General features: G+C 48.7%; 1 protein-coding gene across 1 annotated transcript in view; it reads right to left on the reverse strand.

Moving 5' to 3' along the window:
* The window catches only part of PDIA5 (protein disulfide isomerase family A member 5), a 94,387-nt gene that overhangs the window by 27,818 nt on the left and 50,477 nt on the right, over positions 1-16,092 (reverse strand). The window contains exons 8-11 of the mRNA XM_032150006.2: positions 15,687-15,754; positions 8,405-8,496; positions 8,219-8,290; positions 1,952-2,088 (exon numbers count right to left, since the gene is read on the reverse strand). Coding sequence (XP_032005897.1) covers positions 1,952-2,088; positions 8,219-8,290; positions 8,405-8,496; positions 15,687-15,754 — 369 coding nt within the window. The remainder of the gene's footprint in view (positions 1-1,951; positions 2,089-8,218; positions 8,291-8,404; positions 8,497-15,686; positions 15,755-16,092) is intronic.

Genomic DNA, 16,092 nt, shown 5'->3' on the forward strand with positions numbered 1-16,092 from the left:
TTGGGAGAGAGAGGGAAGAAAGACAATGGGGAGACGGGGGAGGCTGAGGTGGGAAGTGAGTGGCAGCAGTGCTGGGAAGAGGGTAAAGGAGCAGGGCCCATGGTGTCTCCAGGTCAGTCATCACTTACGGTGATGGGTAACACAGAACGGGGAGGGGTGCCGTTTGCCTTTCCTGCCGAGAGCCCAGCAAGGTGGCCTCACAAGCGTCCCATCAGTTCCAGGCAGAGAAGCAAGTGCCTTGCCTCTGGAACCCACAGGTGCCAGAGAGCACCCCCCTGGGGCGGCACAGGTCAGAGGAAAGCTGAAGACCCTTTCCCTTCCTGGCCTTTCTAAGCGGGACCGGGAAAGAAACTAACATTGACTGGGTACTTACTACAGGCATAGAAGCAACAATGCAGACCAGCCTGGGCAACAAAGTGAGACCCCGTCTTTACAAAAAATTTAAAAATTAGCCAGGTGTGGTGGTGTGCACCTGTAGTCCCAACTACACAGGAGGCTGAGGTGGGAGGATCACTTGGGTCCAGGAGGTCGAGGCTGCAGTGAGCTGTGTTTGTGCCACTGCACTCCAGCCTGAGTGACAGAGCGAAACCCTGTGTCAAAAAAAGAAAGAAAAGAAAAGGAAAAGAAAAGTAAAGAAAACAAACAACTCTGCAAAGAAAGACCAGGTTTTCTCTGGGAATCAGTATCAGGAAGCATTTTAATTTTCTTCTCTATACTTTCCTATATTATCCCTTGATAAAATGTACACGTATTACTTTTCTAATTAGCACAGAGTCATAAAAAATAAACTCAGCTTTTTAGTTTGAGCCCCACTATTTCGGTTTGTTGGGGTACTTCAAAATGTCCTGAGCCACAGGCCTTCCAGCCCTTATTGCAAGCACGTTTGATGGTATTTACAGCATTTTACTTGATTCACTGTGGTCATTTCAGGCTGAGACTGCAACTAGGTGAAGCAGACAGAAGGCATTCTAGATACTAGGTGATCTGCAGCTCCAGCCTGGCCTCCCTATGACCTCTCAGCTCCTGGGCAAGCACAGGCCCTCCTGGGGCCTCAGCCCACGACCCCTTGTAAGATAAGAGGTGATTACTGCTCTAGATAATATCTTTTTTTTTATTAAAAAATTGTTTTCAGAGACAGTCTTTTTTTTTTGAGACGGAGCCTCTCTCTGCTGCCCAGGAAGGAGTGCAGTGGCACACTCTTGGCTTACTACAACATCTACCTCCCAGGTTCAAGCTATTCTCCTGCCTCAGCCTCCCAAGTTAACTGGGATTACAGGCGCACGGCACCATGCCCGGCTAATGAGACAGGGTCTTGTTTGGTTACCCAGGCTGGAGTGCAGTGGCACAATCACAGTTCACTGCAGCCTCAACCTCCCAGGCTCAAGCAATCCTCCCACCTCAGCCTCCTGAGTTGCTGGGACTACAAGTGTGCACTACCATGCCCAGCTAATTTTTTATTGTTTGTAGAGTTGGGGTCTTGCTATGTGGCCTAGGCTGGTCTTGAACTCCTGGCCTTAATCCTCCAGTTTCCACCTCCCAAAGTGCTGGGATTATAGGCATGAGCCCCCATATGAGGCATCAGCCCTAATTTTCTTTCCAGGCCCAGTCTGTTCTAGGTAAGATCTCAGGGTGCTTCCAGCCTAATTTCTCCAATTCATGCTGACTGGGAGGAAGATGCTCAGAGCTAGGGGTGGTGGAGCCTCAGTGAGCTCTAGCTAAGGGACAAGTGCAGCCTGATTGGGACTTCTGTGTTGTTTCCATGGCAATGGGAGGTAGGCCATGTGCACTGTGAGGGTGGGGACCTCGCCTGTCACCACTGCATCCCCTGGCTTAGCACGGGTCCTGGCATCCAACAAATAAGTGCTTCCTGGGTTCACATTGCAAAGCGCCACGCTCATCCTACTCTGAGAGAGGGGAGGGAGTGGAGGGGCAGGAGCAAAGTTCCACTCACATGGGGCGTGGAACATGACGAGGACAGAGGAGTGTTCCTTCACAAACTGGTCAAAGTCTTCATCGGTCAGGTGATAAACGGAGCCGCCCTCATCTGCCCAGGGAGTCTCAGGGACCTGGGGCTGTGGCGGCTGCGGACTGGAAGACCAAAAACAGGCAGAGCTCAGAGCAGGCCCTGGGGCCTTGGCAGCCCTTCTAATTCCAGCCCCCTGGACCCGAAGCTCCCCACTGGCTCGGGACGGCCCACTCCAGGGGCTCAGCCTTTAACAAACCAGAAACTGCCCTCATGGAGGTGTTGTGGGGTGAGTGGTGTGGCCCTGCCCACCTCTACCTTCCCCGCAAAGCCCCAGACAGGTACTTAGCTGATACCCTGTTACAAACAGTGGCTTCTGGCTACAGCTCTCTAGATAGCCTAAGAAATCTCACTTCCTTCTGGGAATCTAGGGGCTTGTTAGCTTTCTCAGCCTATTTCAAACTTTCAGCAAACTGGAAAGAATAAATAGCAACAGTGAATGGTGACCTTTGGAAAAGCTCACTGTTGTGTTTAAAACTGCCCATCGGGCAGTGGAGGGGAGGAAGAAGGCACAGAGAGGAGGGGGTGAGGAGGAGAGAGAGAGGCCAGGTATCTGAGAAAGATCAGATCTAGGCCATGCAAGGGGAAGCTGCCACATGGGGATGCAGGGGAAGGTCGCAGTGAGGGAAGTAAGGCTGGGGGTATCCTAACTATGACAGCGTGTACGCTCCATCACCAATCCTTCCCAGAGGCCAACAACCAACTTATTTAGTTCTCCCAGAAGCCAAATCAACTCTACCACTCATCAGCTGCAAAACCTTAGGCAGCTGCCTGACCTCTCTGGAGCCTGTTTTGGCAGAGCGACTGTGTGTGCCACTCCTAGGTCATCATCTGCTAGGAGGAGGGAGGCTCACAGGGGCCCTCCCTTGCCCCAAAGTTCAGGACAAGGTGGCTGGTGGTGACACAGTCTCCCTGCTGCTTTACTGCCACAACTACCTTTGCCAGAGCACGTTAATTGCAGCTTTGAAAAAACCGTCAAGGACGACAAATGTGAAAAGACAACCATTGTGCCGCGCCTTTGAGAGCCTACAGGAGGAAATATTTTAAAGTTCCAGCAGCCAGGGCTGGAAAATCCAGAGGGAGTGAAGTGGCTGACACAATGGAACTCTGCCACTCCCTTCCCTCTGCAGCTGGGTATGATGTTGCCTTCAGAAGCCCTCTCTGGCCCTTCTGACTGGGCCCCACTGGCCACCACAGCCTCCCAGGTCCCAAGAAATGGAAGGAGGCAGGGAGAGGGCAAATCAATCTCAGTCCATGCATATCCAATGTCAGATGGGACTGGTGACAAAATCAAGCTTCAGAATGAGTCACCAGCCAGACAATGGTCCTAGACAAACATCATGCAATCTAGGTTCCTATACTTGGGATCAAACTACTGACCCCTCAAAACACCACCAATTCCACTTCAGAGCAATTTATCTTTACAATACACCTGCACACATACAAAATTATGTGCATCTGAAGGCATTCACTGCAGGTTATTTGTCATAGCGAAGACTGGAAGGACGGGTTAGGTAAACTGCTGTCCATCTACACGAGGGAGGGCTGAGAACTGCAAAGAATGATGTTCTCTATGCACTGATGTGGACAAACTGCTGGAGATGGATGGAACAGTCTAGAATTTGCTAACTTTTGCATTAAAAAGGGGGAAATAAAATATACTTATTCACACTTGCTAATATCTACATAAAGAAACACTCTAAGAACATAAAAGAAACTGGTCTAAGTTGTAAATTCTAGGGTATGGGAGGGAGGATAAGGAGGAAAGAAGTAAAAGTGAGACTTTTGAATGTATTCTTTTTAAGCATCTTAAAATTTTGCCAGCCTGGACAACAGAGTGAGACTCCATCTCTACAAAAATATGAAATAAAAAAATTAGCCGGGCAGGGTGGCCTGTGCCTGTAGTCCCAGCTCAGGAGGCTGAGGTGGGAGGATCGCTTGAGTCCAGGAGTTCAAAGCTGCAGTGAGCTATGATGGTACCCTCTGCAACTCTGGCCTGGGTGACAGAGGAAGATCTTATCTAAAAAAATTAAAAAATAAAAAATAAATTGAATTATGTGAATGTAATTGACTCAAAAGCCAAATTTTTAAAAAGTCCAGCAAGTGCACAAATACAGGATGGAGAAGCCTATATTTTGCAGGAGTACAGGCACCGGAAGGAAAGAACCGGAGGAACTTCTAGTTAAACACAGAGGCAAATACACCCTAAAACTGCTAAAATAACAGTTCAGGAGTTTTAAAACAAAAAACAAAAAACTTTCTGGGCAGAAAAAGCAGAGTAGGGGCCCAAGAACCACACCCACACAGAAGACAAGGCTCTGAAGGGCCCAGGGGCCCACTCCTTGAAGCAGAACTACAGCCTGCGGCTGAAAACAGGAGGTTTAGTGGTCACTGGAGTGGTCAGATCCTAGGGCTCTCCCCTCTCCCAACCAGGAGATGACTGGAAGTTTCTTTTTGGGAGAGGACTGGAGAACTGGGCACCACGGTAAGAGGATGTACTGGGAAGAGAGGGACTGAGTGGGATTCTGAACCCAAAACACTGAATGATGCTTTTCACTCCCTGCCTACCCCAGGCCATGAGCTCCTTGAAGACTCGGCTCTCCCTCACCTCTTTACTAACTCCTGCAGCCAATACACAGCAGACACTCAATACATGCTCATTGAACAGGAGCATTCCTTGAATGAGGGAATGCTCATTCCCCTCATTCAGGGAAAAATGGCTTAAGGAACTGGAAGTGTTTAATTCAGAGAGAGGACACAAGAGAACACAGTGGCTATTGTCAAATATTCCAAACTGCATTAAGAAAAGAAATTAAGATTTATTTTCTAGGGCCCTGAAGAGGAGAACCAACACTAACAAGTGGAAGCTCCAGAGAAACTTCCGTTTGGTGTAAATAAGAATGTTCTGTCTACAGCAGAGGAGAGGGAAAGAAGGCCAAACTGGGAGTCAGAAGACCTGGCTTGAGTCCTGTTTCCTCCACTAGCCACAATCAAACAGCTTAAAACAGTGACAAGACAGTGCATTGTGGTCCTTTCTTTACCTAGCTCTCAGGCTCAGCTAGGCCGAGAATGGATGTGAGATGCTTTGTAATCTTATAAAGTACTACCCAAATGCTCCTAGATATCATTTATCACCTAAATCATAAGAGTCATTCAAGCATGAATGGGGAACCTCAGAATGAGTCCAGTGGGAGTAAGGAAATGCAAACATTGAAAGGAGAATTGCTGGGGCAGATTTGATGACTTGTATGTTCCCTTCCAATCTGCCTTCATGCGACTGATTTCATGAGCTCTGCAGTTTGGAGACAGCAATTGTCCCAGGCTCTCTAGGACTGGGAGGGTCACACAATCGGACCCTTATCTAAGGGAGATGCATGTGCCATAGATGAGAAGATGCAACCCTAAGCATTACGAGTCCAGAAAACTTGGTGTTTGCTAATTCAGTTCACTTCTGGTTGGTATAAAGCTACACAGGCCAAAATGGCCCTGCCCAAAATGGATCACTGCTTATGCACCCCTCCACCTGTCTGCTAGCCCAACTCACCAGTGACAGCTTCAAGGGGCCAATGAGATATGTGGCCATTAGGAACACAAAAGACACCAGTGCAACGATCAGCACAGCTACTCCAGAGCCCTCATACACTCAGATGCCAGGGGCTGACTCCCTGCCCTGCCTCACCTGGTGCCAGCCTTCCCTGGTCCAACCACCAGAGTCACGCATTGAAGGGCAGGACCTAGGTCTTCTCTCCTAGGCATTTGAGAGACATCTGGAGAGTTAGCTAGGCTGGCTTCACCCTCATCTTTGTATACTTGGCTGCACAGAAGCCCTGAGCAGCTAAGGGCCAATGGAGAAACCTAGGGAAGCAGGAAAGATGAGGTCACTACTGCCCACCAGGATCTGAGGGGAAACTGGAAAAGGCTTAATCCACGTGGGACCGGGAAAACCCACATGCAGAGCTGGATCTATGTAGAGGAAATAATAACAATATGCTATCTTTGGGTAATAGGGTGGGGGAGGACTTTTTGTTTAACCACACTTTTAGGTTTTTCTATAATAAGCCTATCTTAGTTGAGTATCTCTGAAATCAGAAAAGACTTTAAAAAATTAAGCCAGCTGGTAGCAGAATGACATTGCTAGCTCTTGCAGAGGATAAAGCCGTTAACAAGAGCTCCTTCTCTCCCACAGTGGGGGATGGGGGGAAGTAGGAAGTGGGGATGGGGTACCCAGGACCAGAGTCTGGACGCAGCTGTGGGGTGCAGGCCAGCCAGAGCAATGCGGGTGGGGGAGCCGGGATGGGGTGTGCCGAGAGGAGAGGGGTGGGAGGATGGGGTAGGAGGCTCCAGCGGGGAGATAATAGCCTGTTTCAGAGACGCCATTGATGTGCTCCCTTTGTCTAGGGTTAGCAAGCAATTCTGAATACTTAAAAAAACACACACAAACCTTATCCTTCCAAAAAAGATATGAGGGTGTTTTGAAATCAGAAAAGGTTAGAGAAGGGAAAGGAAGCAGACAGATTTTATGCTCTGGTGACAAATGAGATTGCTATTTGTTGAGACCTTCTCCTAAAGTAGAATGAGATGTGTCTGGCTGGAGGAGAGGACACGCTTATTATCAAATGAAAAAGGAAAACAGGAAAGCAAAGGCCCAGGTTAAGACAATGAACACATGATAATGGGCAGCAGCCTTCCCAGGCAGGGGCTGGAAATGAGGTAGCCGATGGGGACAGAGATGTGAGAATGCTTCCAAGAAATAAAAGACATGATGCAAACATGTGCTAGCACTTGTGCCTTATCTCCCGGGGGTAGGCAGAACAGAAGATGGAGGTTATCCACCTTTAGAAATCTAACAGTTAGTTTCATGTGCATTTTTTCCTGGTACAAAACCCACCCTTCTTTCCCATTTTGAAAATACACATTTTCAACCTCCATATCTTGGATAACTAATTCTTTCACCCTGGGGTTTGCACACTGTGTTTCTAAGGTAATGATGTCAATAAATGTCCACTGTGCTGGCAGCTGAGGGGAGGGGCTCTGAGCAGAACTTGAGGAGGCTGAGTTGGACTGTCAGGGCTGCAGGGAGCTGGGTCGGTGGCGGAGATCCATCAGGGCCCTGCTACTGCTTACCGGCAGCACCACCTCTTTACTGTGCCTCAGGGACCTCATTCATAAAATGAAGAGAACGGTAACATCTTACTTACAGTGCTGTTGTGAGGATTAAATGAGAATCCATGTAAAGTGCTTAGAACAGTGTCAGCCATGAAGGAGAGCCCAAAAGATGTTGGCTGTGGTTATTCCAGCACATATGCACAAATACCGATGAAGCAGCAGTGGCTGGTAAGTGCCAAACTCGTGACACACAGAGCGCAGCCTGAGCAGGGTGCGTGCTCAGCGAGGGTGGCCTGGGGAGGCTTCCGGAAGGGGACGTCGTGAGCCTGTCGTGGAAGTGCTGGTGAGAAGTGGGAATGGGGTGATCTGGCAGGACAAAGCAGCAGGCCTAGCACAGTGGAGGCTCCAGGTAAGGAGGCAGGGGCCAACAGGGTGGTGGGGTTTGGCATTACAAGGATCTAATCACGTTATAAAACAGGGATCACAGGTTGCTATGAAGCAATGCCTGTGGGGGTTGAACAGTAAGGCACTCCGCAAACCTAAGGCATTAGAATATTTCTGAGTACCTTCACAGCACCTAAGACAGTGCTGTATTTGAAATAAGTGTTCAACTGACAATTCTATTTTCAGAGAGACCTGCAGTGGAACCTCTCTCAAACCTGGTAGCCTGCGTGAGAAATACCTCTATCCATCAGATAGATGTGTTGAGGAGAAACTTGATGTGAAATGTGGGAAGAATTCAGAAAGGCCCTGACTATTCCAGAAGAGCTGACAGGCTTAGGCAGCCCCTCCCCAATTCCAACCCATGGAGAAGGGAGGTAGGGGAGACAGACTCCACACCCAACACCCAGGCAGGTCTGATCATCACAGGCCAAAGTCACACCAAATCCTCATGGCTGCTGCAACCTAAATTCCCACAATCCCCATAGTGACCTAGACTCAAGCCAGAGACAGCTGTGTAGGCAGTACCACAATTCCCTTCCTCATTCTTTCCCCCAACCTCCAGCCAGAGCCCTGCGACCCTCAGGCCCAGCAGATGCCCCGCCCTCTGGGTCCACGCCCACTGACAAACACAAACACCCCACTTACTTCTTCAGCCACTCCACGATGTCCTCAGCTGTGGACCCATAGTTGTCATACTGGAACAAGAACCGTCCTTTCCTGTGAAACGTGGAGAAACAATGTGGGCTCAGTCACGGATGCAAATGCCACCTTGAGATTATGGTCAATCACCAGGGAGGGAGGTGAGCTTTAGAAGGAAAGTGGGGGACGTACTCAAAATAGCAGATGGTGGGGAAGCCGCGCACGCTGTACTCCTCCTTGATGTTTTCAAATTCAGAGGAGTAGACATTCATCCCGGCCAGCACCTGGGAGGAAGCGGAGAACAGCCGTGTGGAGCCTATGCCCCACAGACACCCTCTAGTCCACACGCCGTCTGTCCAGCTGCTGTCCCACCAGAAAGACATATGGGACAAAGCCCCACAGACTGATGTGCATCAGGGCTGCTGAGAAACAAGGCCAGCGAAGCCAGCCGGGAATCATGACCTGGTGCTGGAGAAGTCAGGCAGCTGGGCCGAGTGCTGCACTCCGCACGCCTGCTCCCTCTGCCTCCCTGGAGGAAGAGCCACCCCAGAGCAAAACCAACGTTCTGAGGGTTGCGGAAGAAGCCTAGCCTTGCCATCAAGTTCACATTACTCTCGCTAATATATTTTTCTTTTTGGTAGAGATGAGGTCTTGCTGTGTTGTCCAGGCTGGCTTCCAACTCCTGGGCTCAAGTGATTCTCCCACTTCAACCTCCCAAAGCACTGGAATTACAGGCATGAGCCAGCATGCCCAACCAGGACTTTTAATCTGTTCTCACCAGAGAACATAGCTAGAATGGCCAGACACACAAAAGATGTTCCACAAAGCAGAGTGGCATAGAAGCAAGGGAAAAGTAAGTAAAAAAAGCCAGCAGCAGTTACAGAAGCAGAGAGAAGAAACCCAGGAAGCTGAACTTTACTGAAAAATATACAAGGACACAGAGAGAGAGGAAAATAAATAATGGTTTCAGTGGACAGTAAACCTGATTGCAAAGACAGCTTCCACCTATGAGTCATGTGGCCTTGGGCAAGTCACTCACCCTCACTGAGGTCCCTTGCTGGAAGATGTGACCATCAAAGGGCTCTTTAGAGAACTAAATGACATGAGAGGTTTTAGCACAAAACTGGAGCTCAGTAACTGTCATCTTCCTACCAAGTCTTCCTGGTGATGGGAGCCACTGTGTCTCTGGCCTCTCCATTCCTAGGGGCACCTGGATATCTTTCCAATTGTTTTAAGTCCCTAGCACAAGGCCTCACATACAGCAAGGACACAATAAATGCTCACTAAATCACTGATTTTTTTTCCTAGCCCATTTTAGGATGCAGCAAATAATACAGGAAGAATAAATTTGAATTCGAATTTACTTGAAGCCCTGGAATGCTCTATAAAAGTCATTCTGCTCATTTCCCAGACTGCTCCAGCGGCCTGTTCCAGTAATATTTGTCTTCTTTAAAAGTCCTTTTATTTCTGCCTAATTGATCTCCCCAGTGTCAGTGCACATTCACCACAGATTAATCTTACACGTCCTCCTCACTCATTACATCACTTCCCTGCACAAAACCTTCCAATTCCATTGACTATAGGCTAAAATCCAGCTCCATATTCAATGCCCATATGTTACCTATTTCATTTTTGAATCTTTCTTTCTTACAAAACTCTTCATTGTACACCTGTTAGGGTCTAGATTTTTTATTCTCCCAGGAACAAGACAGTCTGAGATTTCTGCACAGGAAGGAAGTTGGACCGTCTGCCTTCTCAGACATCTTGCTAAGTGCAGCAGCAACATGGTGCAGTGGCTGGAAGCATGGGCTCGGGATGCCTGGGTTTGAGTCCCGACTCCCCATGTGGTTGTGCATTTCCTTGAACGAGTCACAGTTGTCTCTGTGTCTCACTTTCCTCATCTGCAGCCATCTCATGTGGTTGTTGAGAAGACTCAATGAGATAATACAAGGAAAGTATCAATAACACTCAAAATGTATTAGCTATTTTTGTTACTAGGACTAGGAGGTGCTCTATTTCTGCCCACATTTCTGGAATACTCGCTATTCTCTCCTGGCCCCCACTTGGTGCCTTCCAGTCCCCTTGCTGAGGCTGCCCATCCCCCACCTCCTGGTGACCCCCAGACTCACCCATCCCTTAAGGCAAATCAAACCTCATGTCTCTGGGCAGCCTTTTCAAACCACCTTTGCTTGGCGTGAGCTCTTAATTCTCCAAGTTTCTGTAGCACTTTTGTGCCACTTTGGGGGCATCTATTAGTTAATGAGACAAAAATTTTTGAACAACTACATACAAACACTTTCTGGAGTTAGAATCTGTGAAGTCAAATGAGGTGAAACACCAGGTCTCAGCCTATGGAGAAGATAAGGACACAGCCTCCCCTCTTTCCACCGCCATCTGCATGCTTGGGGCCACTCAGCTGGCGTGACATGCTCTTCTGTGTGTTCAGCCCTGCTGCCAGGAACCATCACGGCAGCTTCTCAGCGTGGGCTGCATGTGAGCTTGCAGTCAGAGGAGAGTAAGATTTCAACAGACATCCCGGGATGGGGAACTTGAGGCAAGGCAAAGAAAGATGTGGCCCAAGAAATGGAGCACATTTCCATCTAACTGGAAGGCAAGATACACAGAAAGGAGAAGACATGAAAGAAAAGGCTGAGTGAGCTGGCCAGGATCACTTTGGGAAAGGCTTGAAATACCTAAGAAATCAGGACTGTATTCAGGAAGTGATGGAGAGCTCCCAAGGGTTTCTAAGTAAGAAGGCAACCCTCAATCCAGTTGCATCTCTCAAAGCAGAAAGGACAAGCTATGAGGGAATGCTGTGGTTGGGAGACAAGTCAGCAGCCTTTGGCAACCAGCTAGCATGGCCCACTGGAGCTTGGACAGGGCTGGTGGGCAGGGAGAGGATGAAGGGTACATGAGGAAGATGCCTGATGATGCCTCAGTAAAGAGAGGTGGAGGTGGGGGGTGGGGAAAGAGCCTGGCCCCTGGGGAAAGGTCTTAATGCAAAGTTCACAGTCTGCCAGATGGAAAGATACTGAATTTTCAGACATGCATTTGAGACACAAGGGAAAAAATCCAGACAGAGATGTGGAGCAAGCCATCTGACACGTGGCACTGGCACTTAGGGGAAGGACTCGGGCTCCATGGAGCTATGCTTTGTTGAAGCTGTGGACAGAGATGCAGTCACTGGAAGGCAGACTGTAATAAGACAAACCCTTGCTCCAATGTGTTAACAGAAAAGCGGAACATTGGGAGCACCCGCATCTGGCCGGTGGAAGGAACATGGTGCAGGGCAGCTGTAGGGAAGAGAGGGGATCAGTCATCTGTGTCTATGAGTGCTCTGTGGGGTACAGGGCTTCTTCCGCACAGCCCATTTGTTCCTCACCACAACCCAGTGAGGCGGGCAGGGTTGGCATTATCATCTCCATTTTACAGATGGAGAAATGGAAGCTCCAAGGCTAAGGAGCTTGGACCAAGACCTCTCAGCTGGTTAGCAAGAGCCAGCACTAGAGCCTGGTCTGTACAAATCTGTCATCATGACAGTTCTATTTCATGGTGTTTATACCCAGACTGGCCCAACATGGCCGAGGTCCACCAAAGACTAGGCAAAGCTCAAAGTCTCAGTGCAGATGTCAATAACTGGCAAGGCTGGAAAGAGGCAGATGGAGACAGGGCTCGTTCTGATGGCTGCTCTGAGATAGGGGGCAGCATGGCTGCTAATGAGGATGTCAATTAGCAGGAGTAGATGGGACAGACGTGATGAGTCACCAGACGTCAATGACAGCAAAAAAGAGGCAGCTGTAAGTTTGGAAATGGCAAAGGCTGTGCATCCCTGACCTGGCATGCCTTCCTTCCTAATGATATCATCAGGTTGAACACCTCCCAAAAAATCTGTAGAGGAGGAAGATTTTTGACTCTTGCCAGAGACAGAGCCAGCCAAAAAGGCTCCAAGATGACGGAGATGAAGAGGAGACAGAAGGCCCTAATCCTTCTGTGTTTCAGCAGCGAGGAGGGAGTGAACTTTGATTTCTGGGGAATAGCAGCCCATTTATTAGTCCCACCTCTTTTCTGTGTGTGAAGACAAAAAGCAATCGACACCTGTGGTCACTCAACCCCTCCAGCCAGGTCCCCAGTTTCTGGAGAGCTGCCCCTGCAGAGTAAGCCCTAGCCTCTAGGGGCCTCCTGCATGGGTGATGCCTGCAGCGGCCAGGGCCCTTCCCTCTTTAGGTAGCTGGGAAAGGGCTAGAACTTTCCAGAAGATGCTTTTCTAGGAAATGAAAGGGAAAATAGAACAAAACAAACCCCAAGCAAGAAAATACACAAACAAAGAAATGAGTTTACACAACCCAGATATCTTAGGCCAAGGCAGCCAACACTTGGTCACAGCTTGACTTGCCCAGCTTTGTAGACAATGCCCCTGACTTTTCTGTAATGTTGAGGGAACTGGAATGGGTAATTTTTATATTTCTAGACCTGGGCCCAGGCAGGAGAAGCTGGAATTCATTTTTTCTCTTTTTTAGAGACAGGATCTCACTCTGTTGCGCAGAGCATGGCACAATCATAGCTCACTGCAGCCTTAAACTCCTGGGCTCAAGTGATCCTCCCACCTCAGCCTCCCAAGTAGCTAGCACTGACTACAGAAATATGCCATTGCACCCAGCTAGTTTATAAAAATTTTTGTAGATATGGGGTCTCACTATGTTGCCCAGGCTGGTATCTAGCTCCTGGCCTCAAGTGATCCTCCTGCTTTGGCCTTCCAAAGCACTGGGATTACAGGCATGAGCCACCATGCCCTGCCAGAAGCTTGTATTCTGAACACGAGTGGTCTTTGCAGTTAACCTTATAACCTGTCCCACAAATGTCCTTCCCACTATGCTTCCAGCCTTAATAACAAATGCTCTGAATTCCTTTAAAAGAGAGGACCATCACTCTTAATATAGAGCTTAAAATAAAACATACCCACCAGGAGTGATGAGCCACAAGCCTATTCATTCATCAGCATATAGTGGATATCTAGTGTGAGCTTGGCCCTGTGCTATGTACTAAAGAAATAGACATGAACTCAACTCCTGTGCCCAAGAAACTCACATATCATAATTAGTATCAAGTGCTGAACAAAGTGATCTGGAACAAAAGCAAAGATGAACGTATCTGGATGTGCATGACAGGGACAAGCTCTGTGGCAGCGTGGGAGTGGGCCTAGAAGAATACTGAGTTTGGCAGTGGATGCAGCATTGGCTGAGAATGCCCCACGAGATGCACTGAGACTGGTATCAAGTTCTCTTCTGCTTCAGTGGGTCTGGCCGGGATAATTTGTGATCTGATTTGGGGCTGAGCTGTTTACCTTTCACAGCACAGAATTCGGGAAGTTGAGCTGAGCAGATTTCTAAGTGTATGCAGGTGCAGGCAGAGAGAATACTGTGGGTAATTAAGTCTTTTCTCCAGGCTAAATAATCTCAAAATATGGTATCTATTGAGGTCCCAATAATGTGAAGTGAAACTTCCCTGGAGTGATGTATGTGTGCCCCAAGGCCAAATGTCTCCAGGCAAGTTACTAAAAATTCATTAGTGAGAAGCAAGCAGGACCTCAGTGTCACCCCAGAATGAGGTCAAAAGAGAAAGCATTGGCTCTCTGCAGCCCCATCTTGCAGCTGGCGAGCAGGGCCGTCTCCATGCCCAGGTGCTGCCACTTAAACTTTTTAAGTTGACTTTGAGCTAATCACCACTTAATTTGATCCACAAAGATCATGATGCAGTTTCAGGACCTCAGGTCTCCCTTAATGGGGCTTTGGCCACACTACTGAGATGGCTCCTCTCGATAACCTTTCATGAAAGATGTATTGATTTTTCCACGCTCCCTAGAGGAGCCGGCAGCTGTTTTTATGTTGCCATCAAAACAAGACACTTCTGCTACTTGGGGTAAGTGCAAAAATGGACAAAAAAATATCCAAAAGAATTAGAAGCAGGATCCCAAAGAGGTATTTGCACACTCATGTTCATTGCAGCATTATTTGCAACAGCCAAGAAAGCTAGAAGCAACTCATCAACAGATGAGTGTATGAAGAAAATGTGGTATGTACATAGAGTGGAATATAATTCAGCCCTAAAAAAGGATGGAAATCCTATGACATGCTACATGGATGAACCTTGAGAATATAATGCTAAGCAAAATAAGCCAGTCACAGAAGGACAAATACTATAGATTCCACTCATAGGAGTAACTTAAAATAGTCAAAATCATAGAAATAGGCCTGGCTAGATGGCACACACCCGAAGTCCCAGCTATTCAGGAGGCTAAGACAGGAAGGTCGCTTGAGCCCAGGAGCTCAAGTCCAACCTGGGCAACATAGTGAGACCCTGTCTCTTAAACAGACAGAATACATATCTATATATATATATTTAAAATCATAGAAACAGAAAGTAGAAAGGCAGTTTATCAAGGTCAGGGGTGGGGTAGGAAGGCAGAATTTGTATTTAGTGGGTACAGAATTTCAGTTTTGCAAAATGAAAAAGTTCTAGAGAAAGGTTGCACAACAGTGTAAATATACTTAACGCTACTGAACTGTATATTTAGAAATGGCTAAGACAGTCAATGTAATGTTATGTGTTTTTTACCACAATGAAAAAATAATAGACACAAGGCAGAGAACAAAAAAGCCTGGCAGGGTAGGGGAACACAGAGTTACCAGGGAGCATTTGGTGACTGACCCTCAGCCCTTCTGGGTGAGGTCCGCCCCCCCTCCCAGCTCTCTTCTCCCCCACAACACTCCAGGCTCCCCTCCTACCTCTCCGCCCCATCCCAGCTGCTCCTACTTCTCTGAAGACCCATTTCCTTAGTGGCTCCTCTTCCTCCTCCTGTAGAGGTGGGCATCCCTAGGACACATGTGTCTCCATTCTGCCTATCCTTCCCTACACTCCTTCTGGGAGAATGCCTGCATTCCCAGGTCTTTCGCTCCCCATCCAGCCCCACCTCCTCCTCCTCTGGTTCCCACCATTCTTCCCGCCCCACAGGAACCACACAGCCTGGGAAGCCGGGACAGGCCTTTGCCTCTGTGAGCCCCCTTTATGCTTCTGATCCACCCCTAAGGTCATCACACCCTCTTCTTTGCCACTGGGCTCCACAGCAGCTGCCTCAGCTCACTTCAGAGCCCAGCCCTCAAAATTCTGGACCCACGATGTTCTGACCTCGGTCCCTGGCCCCCCGACAATGCCACATGTGCATCTTGCTGGTGTCCTATTTCATCACTGGCCTTTGGCAGGTGTCAAACTCTCCTGGTCCCAGCAACTTGGTGGAGTTCTCAACCTTCACAGAGAACAGGTCTCTGAGCTCCATGCAAGGCTGCGATTCAGCAACGGCCCAGGCAGCAGGGTCAGTCATCCTCACCATTTCAAAACCTGCCCGCACCCCACCCCGGCACCCTTCCTCCGCCAAGTCCAAGAGTGACCCAGCCCTGCCAGGCAATGGCGCCTCACTTACGGTGTGGCCTCGCAGCTGAGTCGCAGCCTTCTGGAAATGCGGCATCATCCTCTTGCACATGCTGCACCCTGGTCACAGGCAGGAGAGAGACCACATCTGGTTACAGGGATGGCTGAGCCCTTGCACCCTGCCCTGCCTCCCCATGGCCATCCTCTACCCAACAAGCACTTATCCAGCCTTGAGAAGCTCAGGACTATTCCAGACCCTGGGGACACAAAAGGAACAGGAGGCGGGAGTCCTGGCCCCCAAAGAGCTTGCAGTATCAGTGGTGCAAAATAAGGTACTGCCCAGCAGCCACTCATAAATGTTGGACTGAAGAAACATGACATGATGGGAGAAGAGCAGAGCCCAGAATACTTCAGTGCTGATAATAATTCAACAGAAATTCAGAAAACCAGAACAGGTG

This window comes from Hylobates moloch, unplaced genomic scaffold, assembly GCF_009828535.3.
Source record: "Hylobates moloch isolate HMO894 unplaced genomic scaffold, HMol_V3 SCAFFOLD_4, whole genome shotgun sequence".
Classification (NCBI taxonomy): domain Eukaryota; kingdom Metazoa; phylum Chordata; class Mammalia; order Primates; family Hylobatidae; genus Hylobates; species Hylobates moloch.